At 45.9% G+C, this 19,246-nt stretch overlaps 1 protein-coding gene across 1 annotated transcript in view; it reads right to left on the reverse strand.

The window, feature by feature from the left end:
• Positions 1–19,246, reverse strand: part of col12a1b (collagen, type XII, alpha 1b) — an 86,211-nt gene that overhangs the window by 13,610 nt on the left and 53,355 nt on the right. Inside the window, exons 52-69 of the mRNA XM_036549253.1 lie at positions 17,982–18,111; positions 17,572–17,714; positions 16,827–16,956; positions 15,960–16,079; positions 15,493–15,639; positions 14,904–15,020; positions 13,820–13,972; positions 13,649–13,723; positions 12,679–12,818; positions 12,377–12,500; positions 11,988–12,131; positions 11,516–11,680; positions 11,301–11,339; positions 10,996–11,134; positions 9,736–9,878; positions 8,971–9,080; positions 2,518–2,676; positions 2,140–2,217 (exon numbers count right to left, since the gene is read on the reverse strand). Coding sequence (XP_036405146.1) covers positions 2,140–2,217; positions 2,518–2,676; positions 8,971–9,080; positions 9,736–9,878; positions 10,996–11,134; positions 11,301–11,339; positions 11,516–11,680; positions 11,988–12,131; positions 12,377–12,500; positions 12,679–12,818; positions 13,649–13,723; positions 13,820–13,972; positions 14,904–15,020; positions 15,493–15,639; positions 15,960–16,079; positions 16,827–16,956; positions 17,572–17,714; positions 17,982–18,111 — 2,256 coding nt within the window. The remainder of the gene's footprint in view (positions 1–2,139; positions 2,218–2,517; positions 2,677–8,970; positions 9,081–9,735; positions 9,879–10,995; positions 11,135–11,300; positions 11,340–11,515; positions 11,681–11,987; positions 12,132–12,376; positions 12,501–12,678; positions 12,819–13,648; positions 13,724–13,819; positions 13,973–14,903; positions 15,021–15,492; positions 15,640–15,959; positions 16,080–16,826; positions 16,957–17,571; positions 17,715–17,981; positions 18,112–19,246) is intronic.

Here is a 19,246-nt window from a genome sequence, read left to right on the forward strand (position 1 = left end):
CACAGAGCTTTGAGGTCTTCAGCCTCAGATGGTTTACTATAGCAAAACTACAAAAAAAGACAAAACTATGATTGTTCAAAGGACCTAGAGAAGAAAAAAATCCATCTCTTAAATGCCAGCTACCACAGTACCACAGTGTAGGTAAAGGCTCTGACAATTTAGACAATTTGAATCTTACAGTGCTGGTGGATTTCTGGGAGTCAAACTCATATTAATTGCTCAGTTTTCAATAGGCAATGTTGATGAAACATGCATATGATCGAGAGTGGGCAGTTTTAAGCTGGCTCTGATTAAACTGCATGTAAATGCTCTTTTGTTCTAATTTGACAAGGTTGTTTGTGACGAACCACACATTTACATAATTAACATTGCTGAAGAACTACTAGCCATGGAAAAATAACACATCTTGCCTCTAGGGCTTCAGAACGTCACTGCACTATATAGCAATATTTCACAAATTCAACACAAGCGGCTTTCGTGAGATTTACTGAGCTGGTTCCAAAACTCTTAAAAGTTTACACACAACAGCAGGGGGAAGAAACGATGTCGGGAAAGTCAAACCGCGATCACACAGTTCCCAAACAATAGCTGCATTTACTTGTTGAAGGAACACACATTCACTCAGATCTCAAGTGGGGCTTGAAGTGAGATACTCCAGACTGAGGAGAATAAGCCAAGGGTCCAAATACTGTGGCCTTCAGTGCAGTACAGTAAACCCACACAATAAACAAGTGACAGCATTCTGACAATGTAGCCTTGTGAGAAGCAGCCTTCACCTTTCCCCCAAAACTGCAGATTGTTTTAATTGTTCAATTAACTTGTTAAATGTGTGTCGGAGGATCTGTCTTTTCAAATGGCTGGTCTTTCAATAACCGAGCTCACATCAATCAATTGCATCTGAGCAGGTTCATTGTTAGCTGTTGAATTAATTGTCATTGTGTGTAACTTGGGTGTTTTTAATTGAATGAAGCCTGCCATTGGTTAATGAACAGCACCTGCCTAGCTGAAGGCCTGTTAAATGTAGATGAGGCCAGTGAGCAGGAGTTTGAGCTGGCTTTTGGCTGTGTTCGCGCTAGTTGTGTTCCTTTTTTGATTTTTTTAAAAAGCTGAATTATTTGGGGGGGGGGGGGGGGGGTTTGGTAACTTTTTCTGCTTCTCTCTCTGTCTCTTTTTTATGAGATATGCTGGCCAACTTCTCCACAAGCATCACTTGTATGATTTAATAATTTAACCTTAGTACAGATACTTCCATTTATTACCTTAACTCCTACTGCTGCAGGCTGGATAAAATGAAAAATCGAGAGTCAGAGATACAGTTTCCAAAACTAGGCCACTCTGAGAATATGACTAAAATATATATACTCATTCTTCTTTCAGAGTTGAATGTATTACTCCAGAAACCATAAGAATCAGAACCAGAAAACATCAGAACGAGTTATTTTCAGTTTTGAACAAGATGGGGTTTTTTTAGATTGAGAATGGTTAACCAATCATACTGAAATTGACAATACTGAAGGATTTAAGTCATCAAGTACCAATGCTACACCTTAATGCAAACCATGTCCATTAAAACGGCACATTTAAGAGTCTTCATCTGCAGAGGACTTTGGGGACACCCAGATTTCTGAAGCCCAGTTTTGTTGCATACAACAATCAATATAATGTTTAAAATTTAAGAAAAAGCATCACAAAAATGAACATTAATCAAAACTGTAGATGTGGTTTATCCATTGCTCCCCAAAAAGGCAATCAGAACATTACGCTAACATTTTGGAACGTTATGTGTTAGCTGGGGCTGTGAAACTGGCCTGGACCACCATGCACTGTAAACACAGTCATTTAACACAAAAGCGCACACACACACACACACACACACACGCTTGCTGGCTCACACACACAAGATTACACACTGTTTCCATCACGGACACTTACGCTAACCTCCACGCTCTCCACAGGGCCTCTTTGTGGAGGCCGAGCAAAGTGTGTGCTGGGTCACCTTTAACACAGGGTCAGCGGAGATGTTAACAGACAGACATGTGCTCGGACACGGCTGTCTCTCCGCGGGGCTAAACGCCCGGAAAGCCGATGACACGAGGACACGCCCCTGACAGGATCGCCACGGAAACGAACTCTTCTTACCATGGATGGAAGGTCACAGCATCTGTCCCTGCTGGTCCAGCCCAGGCTGCAGACAATATCGAACATCTGGAGCTGGAACTGCAAGCAGAACAAAAGCTGATGTTACATGTGTCTTTGATAGAGCATTAAGCAAAACATTGATTTATTGTTTTAAATTTCGAAATCCCACAAAGCGTCCAAAATTTAATAAATACGGAACCCTTATCAAGATTGATATGGTTTTATTGGTGTGCCACTCACATGCAGTAAAATATTTAAAATCTCACTATTGGAGAGTAACTTCTAACAAAGTTTTTGGCCTGCATTTGTTAATTCTCTTTGTGGACTGATACCTGCAGAGCAATGCTTTCATGCATTGTCCAATCAGACTGCACTCACTGTTGCCGAGTCTCCCCTCGAGCCCGATGACTTGGACAGTCTGCCGAGCACTTGGTAGCCATCTGTGGAGGTGTTTCCAGCTGCCTTTATCTCCTTCTCCGCCACCTCCTGGCAGTCCAAATTCAGCTTGACGCTCTTGGAGGAAACCAGGATGTGGAGCTGCAAAGACAGAACCAGCATCTCGGGAATGGTGCTTTTGTTCTTTCCAGCGTGAGCTATCAAAAAAAGAAAATCTCGTCTGCTTTTCGTCCTGATGCTGTGCAGATCATGAGGAAATGGAGCCTGCTGGCAAGGAGAGCCGAGACGCTGAGTGTCTGATGATGATCTGTTTCCGCCTTGACATTCTGTTAACTTTAAAGCGCCTTTCGCCAGAACTACCCTCCTGGACATACAAAGGCTTTTTCTCATCTACCTAATGAAGGTGATCTGTCTGTCTGTGAAATATCTGTTGGCCATTTCTACAGATAAAGTGACATTCCTAAATGCAATGTGGATGAAACTTGAAAGTTAGCTACCACAAATCGCCCTAAGTCGCTCTTACTGGTAATTACTGTGATTATGCTTCCGAAACATCCTCTTTCATCATTTCCTTCCCTATAGTTTGAAAATAGGTTCAGATTAGATCATGTAAGACAACACTTCTGGAAAACTTCAGACGGAAAACCTCATGTCAGCTGTTTTTCTGTGATATTTACAATGAGGGGGAAAAAAAAGCTGTGTCTTCACGAACTGCTGATTTACAGAAAACTCTGTTCCTTCAGCCCCCCCACCTCCCCCTTCCCCATCGGACTGTGGGAGAGGGGGCTGTATATGTGGTGCATTGTACACGGAAAAGTCATTACGTAAGTCTGTTCCACAGCAGTAATGTATAATATACGTCCAGAAATGTCACGCCGCATCTTGTGATGTCATTCTGCGGTTCACCATCAAGGGGGCTTTCTCATCCCGACTGTGCTGCACAGTTACATTTTCAGATAGAATTAAACAAAAAAAAAAAAGCCACCGCGGTGCTACAGTGCCTGCATTCTTCCTTTGTGAAAAGGCTTACTGTACAACCCCCACCAAACAGGCCGCGAGCCCTGGCAACCACACACAAAATTACGGTCAACTTCCTTGGCGACAGAACACAATATTTGGTCGACCGCAGAAGGAAGGGTCTAATAGCGCAGGGTTCTGGAAGCTGAGCGTACGCTACACACTGGGGGTAAATGGGGTAAAGGAGCACATAACTGACCCGGCGTTTAGCGATGATTGATGCAGCATGTGGAAACGTCGACACCGACACAACTCCCAACAGCATCTATCGCGCGGCTTACTTTACCTCCCACTGAAGCACTCCGTGTGGAGGGAGTGCTGATACCACCGACCACCAAAAAAACGCCTCGCTCCGCAATTCCACATAAACGGAATGGAACCGGGGTGAGTGTGCTCTGGCTCTGTGCTTCCTGAGCAAACAGCCAGACTGGTGCTGTGTGCCTTGCCCGAGCATTTATATTTACATTTATTCATTTGGCAGGCTTTATCCAAAGCGACTTGCAAGTGAGGCAGAGTACAGATGCACAGATGTACCCCTGGAGAGGGAGAAACCCCTGCCTCCCAGCCAATCGGAGACGTTACACTGCTGCTCTCAGCTTTGCGGCTTTTTGCACGGAGAGTTCTCTTTCGGTCACACTCTCACCTTACACTCAGTCTGGCTTCTGGGTGTTCTGCGACACTTGGCAGATGGTTTGCGTTTGGACACTGCCGTAGCGGCTATCCCCACAGACAGGCTTTTTTTTAATGAAATATATCAGCCTGCGCTTTATTGCTGTTGGCCTGGCCCTCCTGCTCTTCCATTTTTAACAGCTTCAACTGCATTAAATCACAGAGCTGCAGGTTCACCGCTGAAAATCCGCCATCGTCACGAGAGCGAAACAAACACGCGTGTTATGACGGGTGGAGGATGCGATTCCTTCCCTTGTGTTCCTTTCTCAACCGATTGGCTGTCAAGCTTAATGACAAAATTTGCATCAATAAAGCACTCGTAACAAGCCACTCACCAGTGGTACTAAAAAAAAAAAAAAAGTTTGTATCTCTGTAAACAAAAATAAATTATCCCCAGAGGTTGGGTCTTTTCCAGGAACCGCGGTCCTGTGTGTTCCATTTCATGTCCTGGTTTTGACAGTTACAATGAGCTATTTGGTAATGAAGAGGTTATTGATCTACATGGAGACAGCGCGTGATGAAAAAGGCATGAGATGGAACATTCTAACGCGGAGGTTTTGGGTTTATATCACCACCTCACATGGGAAAAACCTTCTGCTGCCACAGACCACAATCTCTACACCATCCATTGTCCAAAACGTCTTTTTTAAAGGGTACTACAGAATTTCCAGTACCCCTCATTTATCCAACGGCCTGCTAAAGGCTGTACATGTGGTGACTGTTAAGGTCCACCAAACACGTTCCAAACGCTCCACTGTTTTTGCACTCTCAGCACATGCTGAGCGTAAAGGGTGATATGGCGCAACAGGCGACAGACGCGCAAGTGTTATGCTAACCAAGCCCTGCTGCTGTCCTTTCCTCATGTTAAACGCTATTTGTTGAATTTAAAGAGCAATATCATCCATACCAAAATCATCCATAATTTCTATCATCCTGGCCCTCTGCTAGCCCATATAATCGTGAGTTGACTGTGCTTTAAATGAGGATGAGTGTGTTTTCCTTTGAAGAAAAATATCCTTAGTGCAGTATCCTCCTAAGGTCTAGACTCCCTAGACAACCACAGATCCCGGGAGGATTCCCAAGAGGCTGTTAAACTCATCTCTCAGGGTTTTTCCTCATGATCTACTACATGTCAAAGCTGATATTACCCTTTATCCACTGTCTGTAAGCACTAACGCAACAAAGATTAGTCTACGGTTTGTAACATACTCCCTGCTGCTGACATGTGCCCAAAGCACATCCCATGTTTAATACACTTGAAAGGACAGAGACTACAAAACAAACATATATCAAAATGGGGAGTCAATGTACTGTTTCAATCTAGGCAGCTTAAATCATGTTTGTTTATTCAATGCTTACTGGCCCTGGCGCGTAAACTCCATAACTCACAGTTCAAAAGTGAGAGATGAGCCAGCTTAAGTGCTGACAGTGGTTTACTCCTTGGAAAAATGTATTTGTGCATACTCTGTCCCCTTGGGACTTGACATTTTAACAACTGTATAGGTCTTAGAACACATGATACGCACATGCTTATTATTCAGTTTTTATCCCATCCCTTCAGCTCTCCTAAAGGAGACGCGTAGGGGTGTCATTCATAAATGCTTTGCCTGCTGCCTAACTTATCTGCCATCTGTGACACGGTTGGAGAGGGAAACGCTCTCCACCAATCAGAGCTCAGACATGCCCACACTATCTGGCAGGGGGCTAAACGGAGAGAGGAGGTGTAGAGAGAAGATGCACTCTGATAGAGAGTGTAAATACTGTGCTGGGAGGTAAACCGCAGGGGTTAGCACCTTCAGAGAAGCCGCAAGAATTCCCCCGCGGTCAGCTACCAGAGGCAATCCAGGGTAGCGCCCAGCCATGATCCAGGCAATCGAATGGCAGCCGAGCCAAAAAAAAGGGGGGGGGGGGAGAAAGCTAGAAAAAAAGTCCTCCAGTCTGGCATTCCTCAGGCTCTCTGATGTAATTGTTTAATAGCTGCAGCAGTGACCCAACATTTTCCAGCCCCACACGCCAGCCGTGCCGCTGCTTTTTTACCGGCCCTTGCAGAACGGACGCGCAGATTCTCCCGAAAGCCAGTGATGCAGCTGTACGTGCAGACCCCATCTGCAACATTTCTAATAAATATTTGTCTGCTCAACCCCCCCCCCCCCAGACCCACATGCACTCCTGTCTAACCTCAGGTAGATTACGTATTCTGGATTTGGGAAAATTAATCAAATCGTGCTGGGGAGTGCTTGCTGTGGTTCACAGCATAGACAGAATCTGGACCTTGAGTGCACTTAACTCCCCCTGTTTCTCCAACCTAAACTGTGAAACAAACTGACCTTGGTCTGCCTTACACAGGCCCTCAAATAAATCACACATTTATGCTTCCAGTTAACATTCATCTGAAAATCTCTGACCTCCGCATACACACTGACAGACATTTGTTGGCTTTTGACTCAGAGGAATATGTCATATCCCTTATGTCAAGACCTTTCTTCAGATCCCTCTGTAACAGCTGCCAGGGTTCAAAAGAACTGTAAACCCATTCAACATTCAAACTGTATGTGCAAATCTATTCAACAGCCATATTGTAATTACATTTTATTATTTAATGAAAAAATACAGAAGTGTAAATTCCATTAAATCCCTTCTTTTTAATGCCCATTCAGACATCAGACAAAAAAAAATGGTATCAATGGTATCAATTATTAAACTTTACCAAACTTTATTCCCACACAAAGATGGCTGGTAGATCTTTCTGTACAATGTACATGTAGTACATTTGGCTTTAATGTGCTCACTCCTTAGAGACACCCCACTGTTCTGTCTCTCCAGGAACTGTCAGTAGCCAAATTCTGATTCATCGCGATGCAAGTGCTCACTTTAAGATCAAAGATCCCCATTACCTCAGCTAAAGGATTGGAACTGGTGTACTAAAAGAATAAACACATGTTCTCCAAACGGTTATCTATCAAAACGTTGGGTTTTAATATAGTTGGGTGTCCTACAGCCCTCCAATAAATCTAAAGAGCCAAACATTTTTAACACTTAAAAAAAAGACATAAGTCTCAGTGCTGGGGCTGTTGCTTCGTTACATTATTTTCAAATGGGATGCCTTGAAGGACCAAAGAAATCAGGTTAATCTGCTTGTGTGGGCAATGTGAATGATGCTGACAATACACAGAGGGTGGAGATGGATCACTACTGACATTGTCATCCTCAGTTTCCTTATTGATGGGGATTGCTAATCAACACAGACACAAAAATATATATAAAGATAAAAACCAGGATATTAGATCACACAGGAACTGGCCCACAGGTGCTCAGGCTGTTTATGGATTGGTGCATTTTTTGACTTCACTGTGTAACCTTTTACAGATTGCGGGAGGTTATTAAGGTCGCCCAGTTCCTCATTGCAACTGATAGTAAATATTTTGAACTCCTCCACCATTCCCAAGCTTTCATCAAGCCTTTGGTCTCACAAATCAGTTCCCTTGCCCTTCCTCCCACAAGAGCTTCAGTCTTTATTTACTGGCATTTTTACTAGTTTTCATGCAAACCAGAGATTTTGAGGCTGTGAGGCTGAGCACTCAATACAGAAAGACTCCAACTGTGGGGACAATCAGTCATATAAAACATGCCATCTGTAATTTGCAGATCTGTGTAGAGAGACAGCATTGGTAATACTGTTTTTCTCATGAAACAGAAACCAGACATACAGTGGTACTGGTCCATCATAGACTTTAATGCAATACCCGACCTTAGTTACAGTGCTCTTTACTTTTGCCAATACTTCCCAGAATCCCTCTTTCCCTCAAGGTGCCCCCATAACCCTGATTCAATATTCCGTATCTGCATCTTGGACATCTCCACCATATTGGGACTAAGACATTATGCCAAGGCAGTTAAAAAGGCAAACAGGAAGTTGGGACTCAGGAAAAATAAATGAGTATAAATCAAAGGAGCTGATATTAATGTCACACAATGCCTTTGTCAGACCTCATTTAGAGTACTCTGTCCTTTTCTGGGCACCACAGAAGCTCTTGCGAAAGGGCAAAGGGACTGGTTCCAGATATCAAATTCACAAGTTATGAAGAGGGACTAAAAATACTTAATCTCTTTTCTCTCAGCAAAGAACTCTGTAGGGATTTGAGTGAAGTCTTCTGAGTGAGGAATTCTTAAAAGGGATTTTAAAAAGTGGACAATAGAAGCTATTTAAAGCTGAGTTCTTAACGCACCAGGAACAGCAGTGCTAGCAAAGAACCTTAGAGTGTTCGAGACAGGGCTTGACATTGTATTACATACACTTTAGACCACAGGCAATATGATGAGCTAAGACAGGCTCATTGACCTGTTCTTGTCATTAAACTGTCTATATTCTTGCGTTCTCACATGTATACGCCTGCACGTGTATCCAAAGCAGTGATATACCTTAAATCATCCCGTGTTCTCATACAGCCTGCAGCAGATCTTGTGTAGCAACATCATTTGAATGTTACCAACTGTTTAAAATGACATGCAAATCAGGCTAAATGCACATAAAGAACACTGGGGCCTGCACGTCTGTAGCCGCATCCCAGGTACACCTCTTGCAATGCGCAACGCCTTTGGAATCCCCGGAATTCCCACCATCCATATATCTTCAGGAAAATTCAGGGAGAACAAAGCAACCAGGTGTGACCGTTTGGCCACGCCCCACTGCCAGCTTTACCTGAGGAGCTCGTAAACTTTCACTTGGCAAGAAAAAGGAGCGGCGCTTACCTTGTGGAAGCTTCCGTGGAAGATTTGCTTCACTTGCGGGCTATCAAACGTGGCTCTCTGGATGCTACCCCCTGTGTCCTTGTTATAAAATGAGATTGTTTGGCTGGAAGCTGAGAAAAGAGAGAGAGAGAGAGAGAGGGGGGGGGGGGGGGGGGGGGGGAGCAGTCAGTTTCTCTAGTGATGAGACAGAGGGGGGTATCATGCAAATGCAAGAGCTTCAGGACAGATTCCACACAACTGAATTTTTCAGACTGATAAAAACTGTATGAAAATTTCATCAAAACTACATACACATTTTGGGAGATGCTCTCATCCAGAGCAGTTTACATAGGTTACAGTTCTTACATGCTATCAATTTATACAGCTGTATATTTACTGAGGCAATTCTGGATTAAGTACCTTGCCAAAGGGTACAGCATCAATGCCCCAGGAATCAAACCAGTAATTTTCGGGTTACGGGCCCGGCGCCTTACCACTACACCACGCCGCTGTCCCACTAAAGGCAGTTAGCATGTTTCGGCAGCAGCTGGCTGGCTGGCTGAATAAATGATTGTGCACAAGAAGCAAAGGCTCTGCCATTGTGCGATTTATGGAGGGAGACCAATGCGGCTCCGCAGTCTGGACCGCATTACACACAGCTCTCCAGTGCTTTTTGCCTCATAACAGGGAGGGGGAAACGCTCCGAGAGGACAGCTGGCGGACAGACACTTCCAGCCCTCCCCGGCCCTCCCCGGCCCCCCCCAGCCCCAGGAACGCCAGCCTTACGATCGATGGTCACGCCGACTTCAGGATTGTTGCCCTTGTCCGACACCTGCCAGATGTCGAACGGTTCCTTCGGCGAATCGGGGAGGAGGCGGAACATGAGGATGATGGTGTAGGCCTGGGGCAGGCCGTCCGGGTGGATGTCTCTGCCGGACGCAGGGGGGAAAAAACAACGCGGGTCATTAGACAAAGCAAAGCGAAGAAGAAATCACAGGCACGAAACAAAATGATGCACACGTAGCCATCAGGCGGTTTCCCTGCTAAAGAGAAGTGGCAGCCTGTTCGCCACAAAGACTTTGGCTGAGACTTTTGACTCTGCTCGAGGCTGTTAAATCAAATGAGATCCCAGGCAGGTCAAGCTAGCTAGAGCCTTTGAATGTTATGTAAATAGGCTTAGAAATGATGACAAAGAGACAACCGAAGCTTACAATACTATACAGCTGACAGCCCTCATACCAGAGCAGAGATACTGTCTGGATATCAGACCCCCAGCCTGAGGGTGGCTGTGTTCACAGTGTCATGACCTGGTCAGGCAATCACAACAGATGCAGCAGCGTGTTGTAAACTAATCGGCCTGCGAGAGGAATGGTCTCATTGTCTGAGCACGGCCGAGCAAGATTTATCATGTCATCGTGGCTTACTCCCTATCTGTTTCATCACGCAGGCCGCATCTGAAGCAAGTCGGGCCAAACCGCAGGGAGACATCTCTCTCCCTCTGAGTCAAACGGTGCACACTGTGTGCAGATCCACAGCTCAGACGGAGCCAGCGTTGTCACGGCTCTTCAAAATATTCCAGCGCACTGGAAGCGCTTTCCTCACCTCACAAATTGGAAGAAGTGTTTCCATTCGAGCACATTGCAGTCAATTGCGTACACATGCACAAATCGAGATCGTTATTGACAAATGTAAAAAAAAGCACAGCTTGGCCTCTCTGGGTTGAATAGAAGTATTTCCGTGTTGACTGTTGCCTGAAGATAGGCAATAGGCACGATACACTGCAGCTTCTGACCCTGGACTGTCTCTCCTACACCCATTGTGACATCAAAAGTTCCATATTCCGAACAAAACCCTTTCATTTACCAACATTCCAGTCTTGAACCTTCACAAACAAATAGGCCTGGTCTGGGTCCCAGTGATATTACGAGCAGAAGGCCTTGAAACTCCCGGGCCAAGAGAACGGTTATAAACAAGTGCCAGAGAGCATGACCGCGGAGCAGAGGGAGAACAAACACAGCGGAAACACGAGTGGCCGTCCCAGCTTACGTTGTTGGCTGCGACAGGAAGGCGTTTCTGTGGAGCCTGTAGGAGTAGTAGCTGTTGAATGAGCCTGGCTCCAGGGAGACGCCCTTCACAGAGGCGTAGGTTTTTTCCGTCAGATTGAAGGTCTCGAGCATCCTGAAGCCTTAAAAACAGAATGGCTCATTAATCTCATCATAATGCACAATGAGAGTGGTTCATAATTCTTATGATGCACAATGGCTGGTGTGCTGCTGCTTACTGTACTGCATGCTGGCATGATTGGTCAAATTCTACTGTACATCAAAGACATCAAATCCACGCATTCTTACCTGGCGATGTGAACCCATTCAAGTAAATCAAAGGACAAGCTGTGGAATGAACAAACAAAATTGCGCAATTAAGAAGGGTTTGCATAAAGGCGCAGCAGTCAAAATCAAAGCAAATACTGGAATTATGAGACAGTGCTTGCGTGTTGATTTACAGAAAAATAATTAGTTCCACTGAAGGGCAATTAAACAAGGTCATGGCCCCAAACGAAGCTTACTGGAGGTGGCTGTTTCACAGATGAATGTGACCAGGTTATCCTGGATGGTTGAAAAGGCGTCGAAGTCGTCCACCACAAACACGTGTCTTTCACTGGGCTTGCTCCCGATGTTCTGCAGCTCGCCGTAGTCCACGTCAGCGACGCCCACCACAAACACGCTGTAACCTGGAGGGAGCACATGCCACACAGTCTCCCAGAGACCCATTTTTCCGCTGCGCTGCTGTTTCATTTGAGTTAATCGTGCTTAGTGCTCCAGTTACAACGTCCATGTACAGATTTCCCTGTCCCAGAAAACCGAAAGAAAGTCTGATTTTCAGCAGAATCTGAAAGGACAACATTGTGATTTTTTTTTTTTTCTTTTTACAAATGAAGACATCCGGAACTACTGCGTAGTGTCTGAAGTGTTAACCATGCCAGTCAGTTCGGGTTGGATGGAAATGTTTCACGTCTCACACAGCTGGCACACACTTACCAGCATGCTGGAGCTTGGAGGCGCTCTTCTTGACCTCGTCCTGAGAGCGGCCGTCCGTCACCACCACCAGGACCTTGGGGACGTTCTTCCTCATTCCGTTGTCAGAAATGAAGACCCTCTCCCCAATGTGCTTCAGAGCGCCACCTGAACGAGGAAGAAACGGCAGTGGAAACGCACACACACCGTCAGTCCAGCCACACAGTGCTGCCTCAGATTTAAAAACGGTCAGGGACAGTATTTGGGGGGGAATGTGAAGATGTTCGCCCGATTGTCTCATCTCTTTTGCTTTTGAGCAGGACTCGCAAAAAACCATGTGGCAAAAAACCAATGCTTAGCCAGCTTGAATCAAAAAAATGGGGGGGGGGGAGTTGGGGGAGGGGGGTGGGTACCTGTTTTGGTGTTCCCTCCTCTGTAGCGAATCAGCTGGAGAGCAGATAGCACCGTGCCTTTGTCTTGGTAAGAGTTGAGTCTGAACTCAGTCTTGGCGTCGTCGCTGAACTGCACAAAGGACACCTGTCGCCAGAGACACGAGTGTGGAGAAACGTCAGTGAGTGAACGAGAGACGCTCGTGCTGCAGAGAGACCGCTGAAAGGATCACGGCACACCAGCCGGCGCGATTACACTGCAGACGCGCCAGCTCTGCTTCTGCTGTGACCTCGTAGCGCTGCGCTAGCAAAGTGGCACGCCGTACCTGCATCCCTGCTGGGCTGATGATGTCAAAGGCCCCGATGGTGTTGAAAACGAACTGCACCACTTTGTTGAAGCTTTCGTCGCCGATACTCCACGAGCCGTCGATGAGGAAGACCACATCGGCCTTGGCGCCTTTGCACACTGGGGCACAGGGGGAAACAAAAGGATGAACAACTTCAAGAAGAAAGGACATGGCTTTCTCTCTCTCTCTCTCTCTCTCTCTCAAGGTTTCGCAATAGGAAGGGCACTGTAATTACAGACAGTGCTTCTATAATTCTCAAAATCTCACAAACAACACCGCTGCAGGAAAAAAACAACATAATGAACCTTTTGTGAAGCAATTAAGGGTTTTTTTTTAATCGATCACACCTTCCTAAAAAAAACAAACAAACAAACAAAGAACATGTGGGGGCTGTAAATGTTTAACGGCTTTCTTTTTCTTGCGAAAGTTGGCAGCACCTGGGAGATGTCTGCCTGAAGCCATGCGGTGTATCTGTGATCTCCTCTAACAGCCCCACCAGAGGTGCCGAAGATCTCACACAATGGCTAGGCAACAAGGCGGCTTCTTTGGAAGGGTCTTGTATTGGCCATCTGAATCGAATAAAACTACGCCTCCCGGTCAAAACCCTCATAGGGTTGCAGTGTATGTGGCGACAATGGTTAACCACACTTAGCGTTTGTGTCTGTCAGCGTAAGGACCTGTGGGGCCTGGCTGTGCCGTCTCCAAACCCTAGCCTGTTTCTAATAGTGGTCGTTCTACAGTGGGAAGGCTCCTGTAACTGCCAGAGGCTCCACAAGCCTGCTGGTGCATCCAACCAGCATGAAAGTGTGGAAGTACACTCATTTCCTGAATCCTGTTTTTATAGAGGGGTTTGTTGTACTTGAGGTCCCATGTGGATCAGAACCAAAATGTGGGAGACCCTGGCCTGCTGGAACATCGTTCCCGTGGTGACGCTGATGTCGCTGCTTACCGGCCCAAGCAGGAGGGATTGTGGGAGGAGGAGGTGGGGTTGGGGGTTCCGTGGGCGCCTCCGTGGGCTTCACCACTGTGAGGGAGGCAGACACAGATTTAACGAAGATTAAACTAAGAGAAGGCAGGATCCATCTTCCCCCCCCAAAGCAAACAAAAGGTGGGTACTCACAGGTTCTCTCCTGTACTCCCACCCCTGGCCCCTCAAGGTTGGGGGTCTGGACGAAAACGGTGGCGTTGTACAGGGCGTCAGGAGAGAGGCCTTCAAAGCAGTACTGAGTCTGGGCCGCAGTGATGGTTATCTCCTGCTGTCCCTTACTGGAGGCTGCGAATAAAGATGAAACCTGCAGTCAGCAGCTGCAAGAGCTCAATCAGCCAGACACAGGGACAGCTAAGCTTTCTCTCAGAAAGACATTAACAAAATTTTACCTTTCTACTGTCATTTAAAATGCTGAATTGAAGGTTGAAGATAGTGTTATGAAATCTTGATGAGGCTGATCAACAAATTCTCTGTGCTCGGTTCAGTGCTTTTAAGACCACAAGCCCTTGTGCTGTTAAAACTTTCTCTCATTACTCCAGCAGGAAACCAATCCACCTGTCTTCATCTGACATCCGAGCCCATTCTAGTAAGTTTTGAAAGGACGACTCAACTGTCAACCTTGTAGTCTGTTCAACTCCTGGGAACACTCCTCTCAACAGACAACTTCTCACACTAACAAAACTGTCTGCAGCTGGCAAACTTGTGTCTGGGTGGGTAATGGCTACCATATACACATTTAAATATTTCAGTATTGCTTCCTGTTTTTAATGGTTACCCTGAGTCAAAGTGTGAACACAAAACAGATGGATTCAAAGGCAAACAGAAATTAAAAAGATCTAAGCTTTTACAATTAAAAGTTGGTGGCTGGATGCTTTCAAAAGATGCCGAATTACATATCCTGCTTTTAAGAGTAAATAAGAGGAGGGCAGAGATAAACAGCTCCTTGAAAGTCAACACGCACTCAGTGCACAAAAATATCCCCACCATTTCAATGTATACCAGACAGTGCACGGCATACCGGTCCATACACTTCCACAGCTCTGAGCAAAAGCAATTCTAAATGAGTTTGAGTCAACGTAATACCTTTGGATACCATCTGTGACTGTTGGTTTGGGATTCATTTTACTTTTCTGAGGTGGGGGTGTTGGGGTATAAAATGAAAATAACATCACGCTTCCTTTGAGTTTGAGCTCTGAGCGATTAGGATCGCACTTACGGTCAACGGGGTTCAGCTTGATTCTGTAGGAGGTGGCAGCTCTGTGCGGGGTCCATCTGACACAGAACTTGTCGAAGCCGACATTGAAGGTCTCCACATTTGTGACATTTAGGTACACTGAGGGGAAAAAAGGGCAAATTACTAAATCACATCTGGCAACCTTCTAAATGAATACTTGGAGACATGGACCAAAATACAACACATATGGTGGAAGATCATACTGAGGTTTCAGGTAGCTAACCATCAAAAAATGTTGACTATTCATCCATATTCATTAAATTGCACCAAGAATGGTCCCTTGTTGAGTGTTTGGTATTTAAACCAAAGTCTGATTCCCAGATTGCAAAAGGCAATGAGTACTTGAGAAAGCAATTAGTCAATTAATAAATATCAATGAATGGTAAGCTCCAGCTGAATATGTGAAATAAAAATATGAAGGTTAAATTTTAAATTTTTCACAACAACCCTTTATGCTTTTTGAGTATCCTTTTGGAGAATTAAAATACCCTTATTATTAAAGAGAAAAGAGGGGTTTAAAAAGAGAGCGAGAGTCTGGGATCAGAGGGAGGCGTCTCCTGCAGGTACGTACGCGTGGTGCCCTGCCCTGTGAGGGCTCCGCTCATGCCAGCGTCGTACTGCGCGTACACCTTCACATCGTAGGTGGTGCCCGGGTGCAGATTGTGCAGGGTGTACGAGGTCACATCCCCGACAAACACCTCCAGGGTCTCGTCCTTGTCTGCGAGTGCCAGCCCAAAACAACGTCACATGATTCGTTTGTGTAGATTAAAAGCAGGCAGATCACAAACAAAGCTTATCCCACAATGAATCATCATTTGGACAGCGTCTGTCCTGACAACATAAACATTTACTTACTTCTCAATTAAGCTTAGCCTTTGGCCACATTATTTGTCAGTGTATGAGTAACTAATTGGAATGTTTATCCATGGTTTACACTGAAAAGAGATGGACTAAAAATGTAGGAAAGGCTACAAAAGCTCAGGAACCGATTTAAACTGTGATCATAGGGGTAGTTGCCCACCTTCACTGTGACCTTACCTACGGGTTGGTAGACCAGCTTGTACCCCAGGACAGGAGAGGGCGAGGGGTCCCAGGACACGCGGAACCGGGTGTACCACTCATCCGAGATGCGCAGATTCTGGGGCTCCAGGAGGCCAACTGCAGGCGTGGCAGAGAAGACCCGTTTCAAAGTCCAATCAGTCACGCCAATTACATTTACTAATGCAGGGGAAACCTGACCTCCCGTGTTCAGGCTGACCCTGGTTCCAAAAGGCCCACAGAGTATTACCACAACACCGGCCGGACAGTTCTCTCTACAGAGACTGAAATTCCTCACTGGGTTGTGTGCAAATTGCTGTGAGTAATGTGTGTTCTTGTAGGGTTTCTTATTCTTGGTGCAGCTGGGGAGGTTCAGTAGTGGGCAGCAATGGTGTGTGTGTGTGTGTGTGTGTGTGTGCTCATCTGTTGGGTGGAAGCTAGTGCCTGGCAGGGCCACGGCTCAGCGCAAGCTAAGACATAATGTTTCTGCTCTTTTTCCTGTTTTTTTGAGCATGATTTCCCAACCCCCAGAGCAGGTCAGGGTGACAAAGCTAAGAGAGGGCCATTTGGATCAGCTGGCTCTGATCTCTATCGCTACAGCTCCACGGATACTTGTGCATGCTTTAGGTCTGGGATGCACCGCTTCACTCCTGAAGCGCCAAAGGTTTCTTTTGTCCCGTTTGAAACCCAGACTAAAGGAGCGTGGCATTTGAATGGATAACACTGAGCTCTGCTCAGCTAGACCTATCTTGAAACCTGTAACTTCTGATGGATCCGGGTTCCCAAAATGCAGACACAGTCTCCCCTATGTACAGCTGTAGTGGTCACCCTGTGTGTTCCACGCCGCTGACGCTGTGACTTGCTTACGCGTGCGCCCGGGTCCGTTGAGCTTCCCGACGGGCCCGTCGGTGTAAATGGCCTCCACCGTGATGTTGTAGGGGGTGTCGGGCTGCAGGTTCTGCAGGATGGCGTTGTTTCTGTTTCCAGGGACGACGGTCTGCGGTAAAACGTGGGAGAGATACCGTTCAACCCCCTCCATCACAGGCGAAACTCTGCAGATTGCTGCTTCTCAAAGAGTCTGCACAACACAGTCACTACAACTCAGTCATACCACCACACTGCCATACCACAACACAGTCACTACAACATAGTCATACCACAACTCAATCATACCACCACACTGTCATACCACAACACTGTCATGCCAAATTTTCAATGATTTTTAATGCCAAACTGACTTAATTTTCTCACCTTTTAATTTTCTGTCATCATAGATGCCAGTTACAGCCTTATTTGCCCTCACAGCTATATTATTTTTAAATATTGTTGTATTGTATTCAACCAATAATACCATGCCTACTTCAGCTAATATTAACTTTTCAGGCTTGTAGAGACATCTCAGGTAGGATCAGCTGTGTACACTACAATAAGCTGGTGATATGCCCATGTTAATGGGAAGGCTAATGCTAAAGCTAACCACCTTGCCTGGGCAGCTGATGTTCTGCTCCCTCCATCACTGGCTGTGTTTCCATCTGTGTTTCTGGAGTTGAGTCTTGAAAGTCAATGTGGAAAAATGAATTTGCCTAGCCAATCATATCCTTGCAACACTTACAAATTCAGTGATGGGGTCTCCAGTGGTGGGCGCGTAGGCGATCTTGTACTGCTGGACGGGTCCCTCTGCATGGTCCCAGCCGATACTCAGGGTGTTGGTAGTGGCACCGAAGACCCGGAGGTTTCTGGGCCCGCTGCGAGGCACTGCGGTATCCATGGAAACATCATCAACATAGTCCACACACAGAGGCCGCTCCTAGGCCTGCACTTCAGTGTCGAAACACAGTTCCTGCTCTACTACAGTATACGCAGCCTGATCACCAGTAAGCATCTGTGTCTTTGTTTGTGAGCTTGTCATCCAAAAATAAACAAAAAGAAAAATGCATCTCCTCTGCGAACAAAGTTCACAACCACATTCCAGAGAAATGAAATCGTTTCAAGGCCAAACCACACACACATAGGTCCACTTACGTGTTCTCCCATCTCCTTTCACCGGCGATCCATCCCCATCGGCGTAGACCGCCACCACGTTCACTGAGTATGGGGTGTCAGGAACGAGCAGATCCAGGAAGGCATTGTTCACATTTCCTGGAACCAGGACCTGGAGAAGAATGAGACCCATGGAGATGAACCTGCATCATTCTGACATGGTGAGGTGGCTAGAAAGAGCTTCCTGTTTAAAAACGCCTGTCCATCGTGAAAGACAAATATCCCAGCGAGCATTACTAATTTGGCACGGCTACTGTACATAATGACCTCACTGTGAAGTCTGTTGGTGTCACTGAGGAAGAAACGCATTTCTCAACACTAACATTTCACCCTCACTCAGCCGCGGTTAGCACTGTCATCGTTAACCGAAGTGCAAAAAAAAACCCCACAAATGCTCCCACAATGCAGTAATCACTGGACTGTCCGAGCAACATGACGCTTCGCTTGAGAAGATTTGTTAGAAGACACCTGACCTTTCCCAAGAAGCAGCATTAGCGGTCTGCTGATTTGCGGGCCTAAGAATGAATTTCAGCCACATTTTTTCCAATGATGTGGTCCAGTTCTCCTCACATCACCGACAGCACAGTGCCAAATGACAACATTGTTAGGGATCTCGATCACCTGTGTGTGCCTGTTTGACATTTATGTTTTGTCTCTGCTCTCAGAATACACTTTTGTGTCACATTGCAGTTTTCTCCGCTGAAATCCTCACATAACTGTTTGAGTGAACCCTGGTCATAAACCGAATGCTCTCTTAAGACCCGCGTCTGATGGAAGAGCATCAGCAGAAGTAAGATCAGACAGACGATGGAGGCAGGTTAAAGGGGCACTGCTCTTAAAACCATTAGGGCCACGTTATGAACACCCCTCGTGTGAACTGCAATCTGGTGTTCTTTTTATTAAACTTTCAAATGATCAATATGACATGTGCCATGTGATAATAGGCACATTGCAACTGGCGCGGTACGCTGGCCAAAGCTTTGGATATAAAGCAAATCCCCCCTACTATAAAAAGGATTTTCCCCCATAAGACAAAAAGCCCATGTCTGCAGTAAAGAAAGAATGTTGAATAATAAAAAATAATAAAAACAGCCTCGTTATCAAGCTTCAGAGACGGGATGATCCCTAAACTTCAAACGTAAGATTCTGACTTGCAGGCGTATGTTGTCCCTTGAACAGTGCTGTAAAAATGGTTTGCAGGGCTTTTATTTTCCATCATTCCTCTGTCACTTCTGAGTCCCTCCAGA

The sequence above is a fragment of the Megalops cyprinoides genome, chromosome 17 (genome assembly GCF_013368585.1).
Source record: "Megalops cyprinoides isolate fMegCyp1 chromosome 17, fMegCyp1.pri, whole genome shotgun sequence".
NCBI classification, from domain to species: Eukaryota; Metazoa; Chordata; class Actinopteri; order Elopiformes; family Megalopidae; genus Megalops; species Megalops cyprinoides.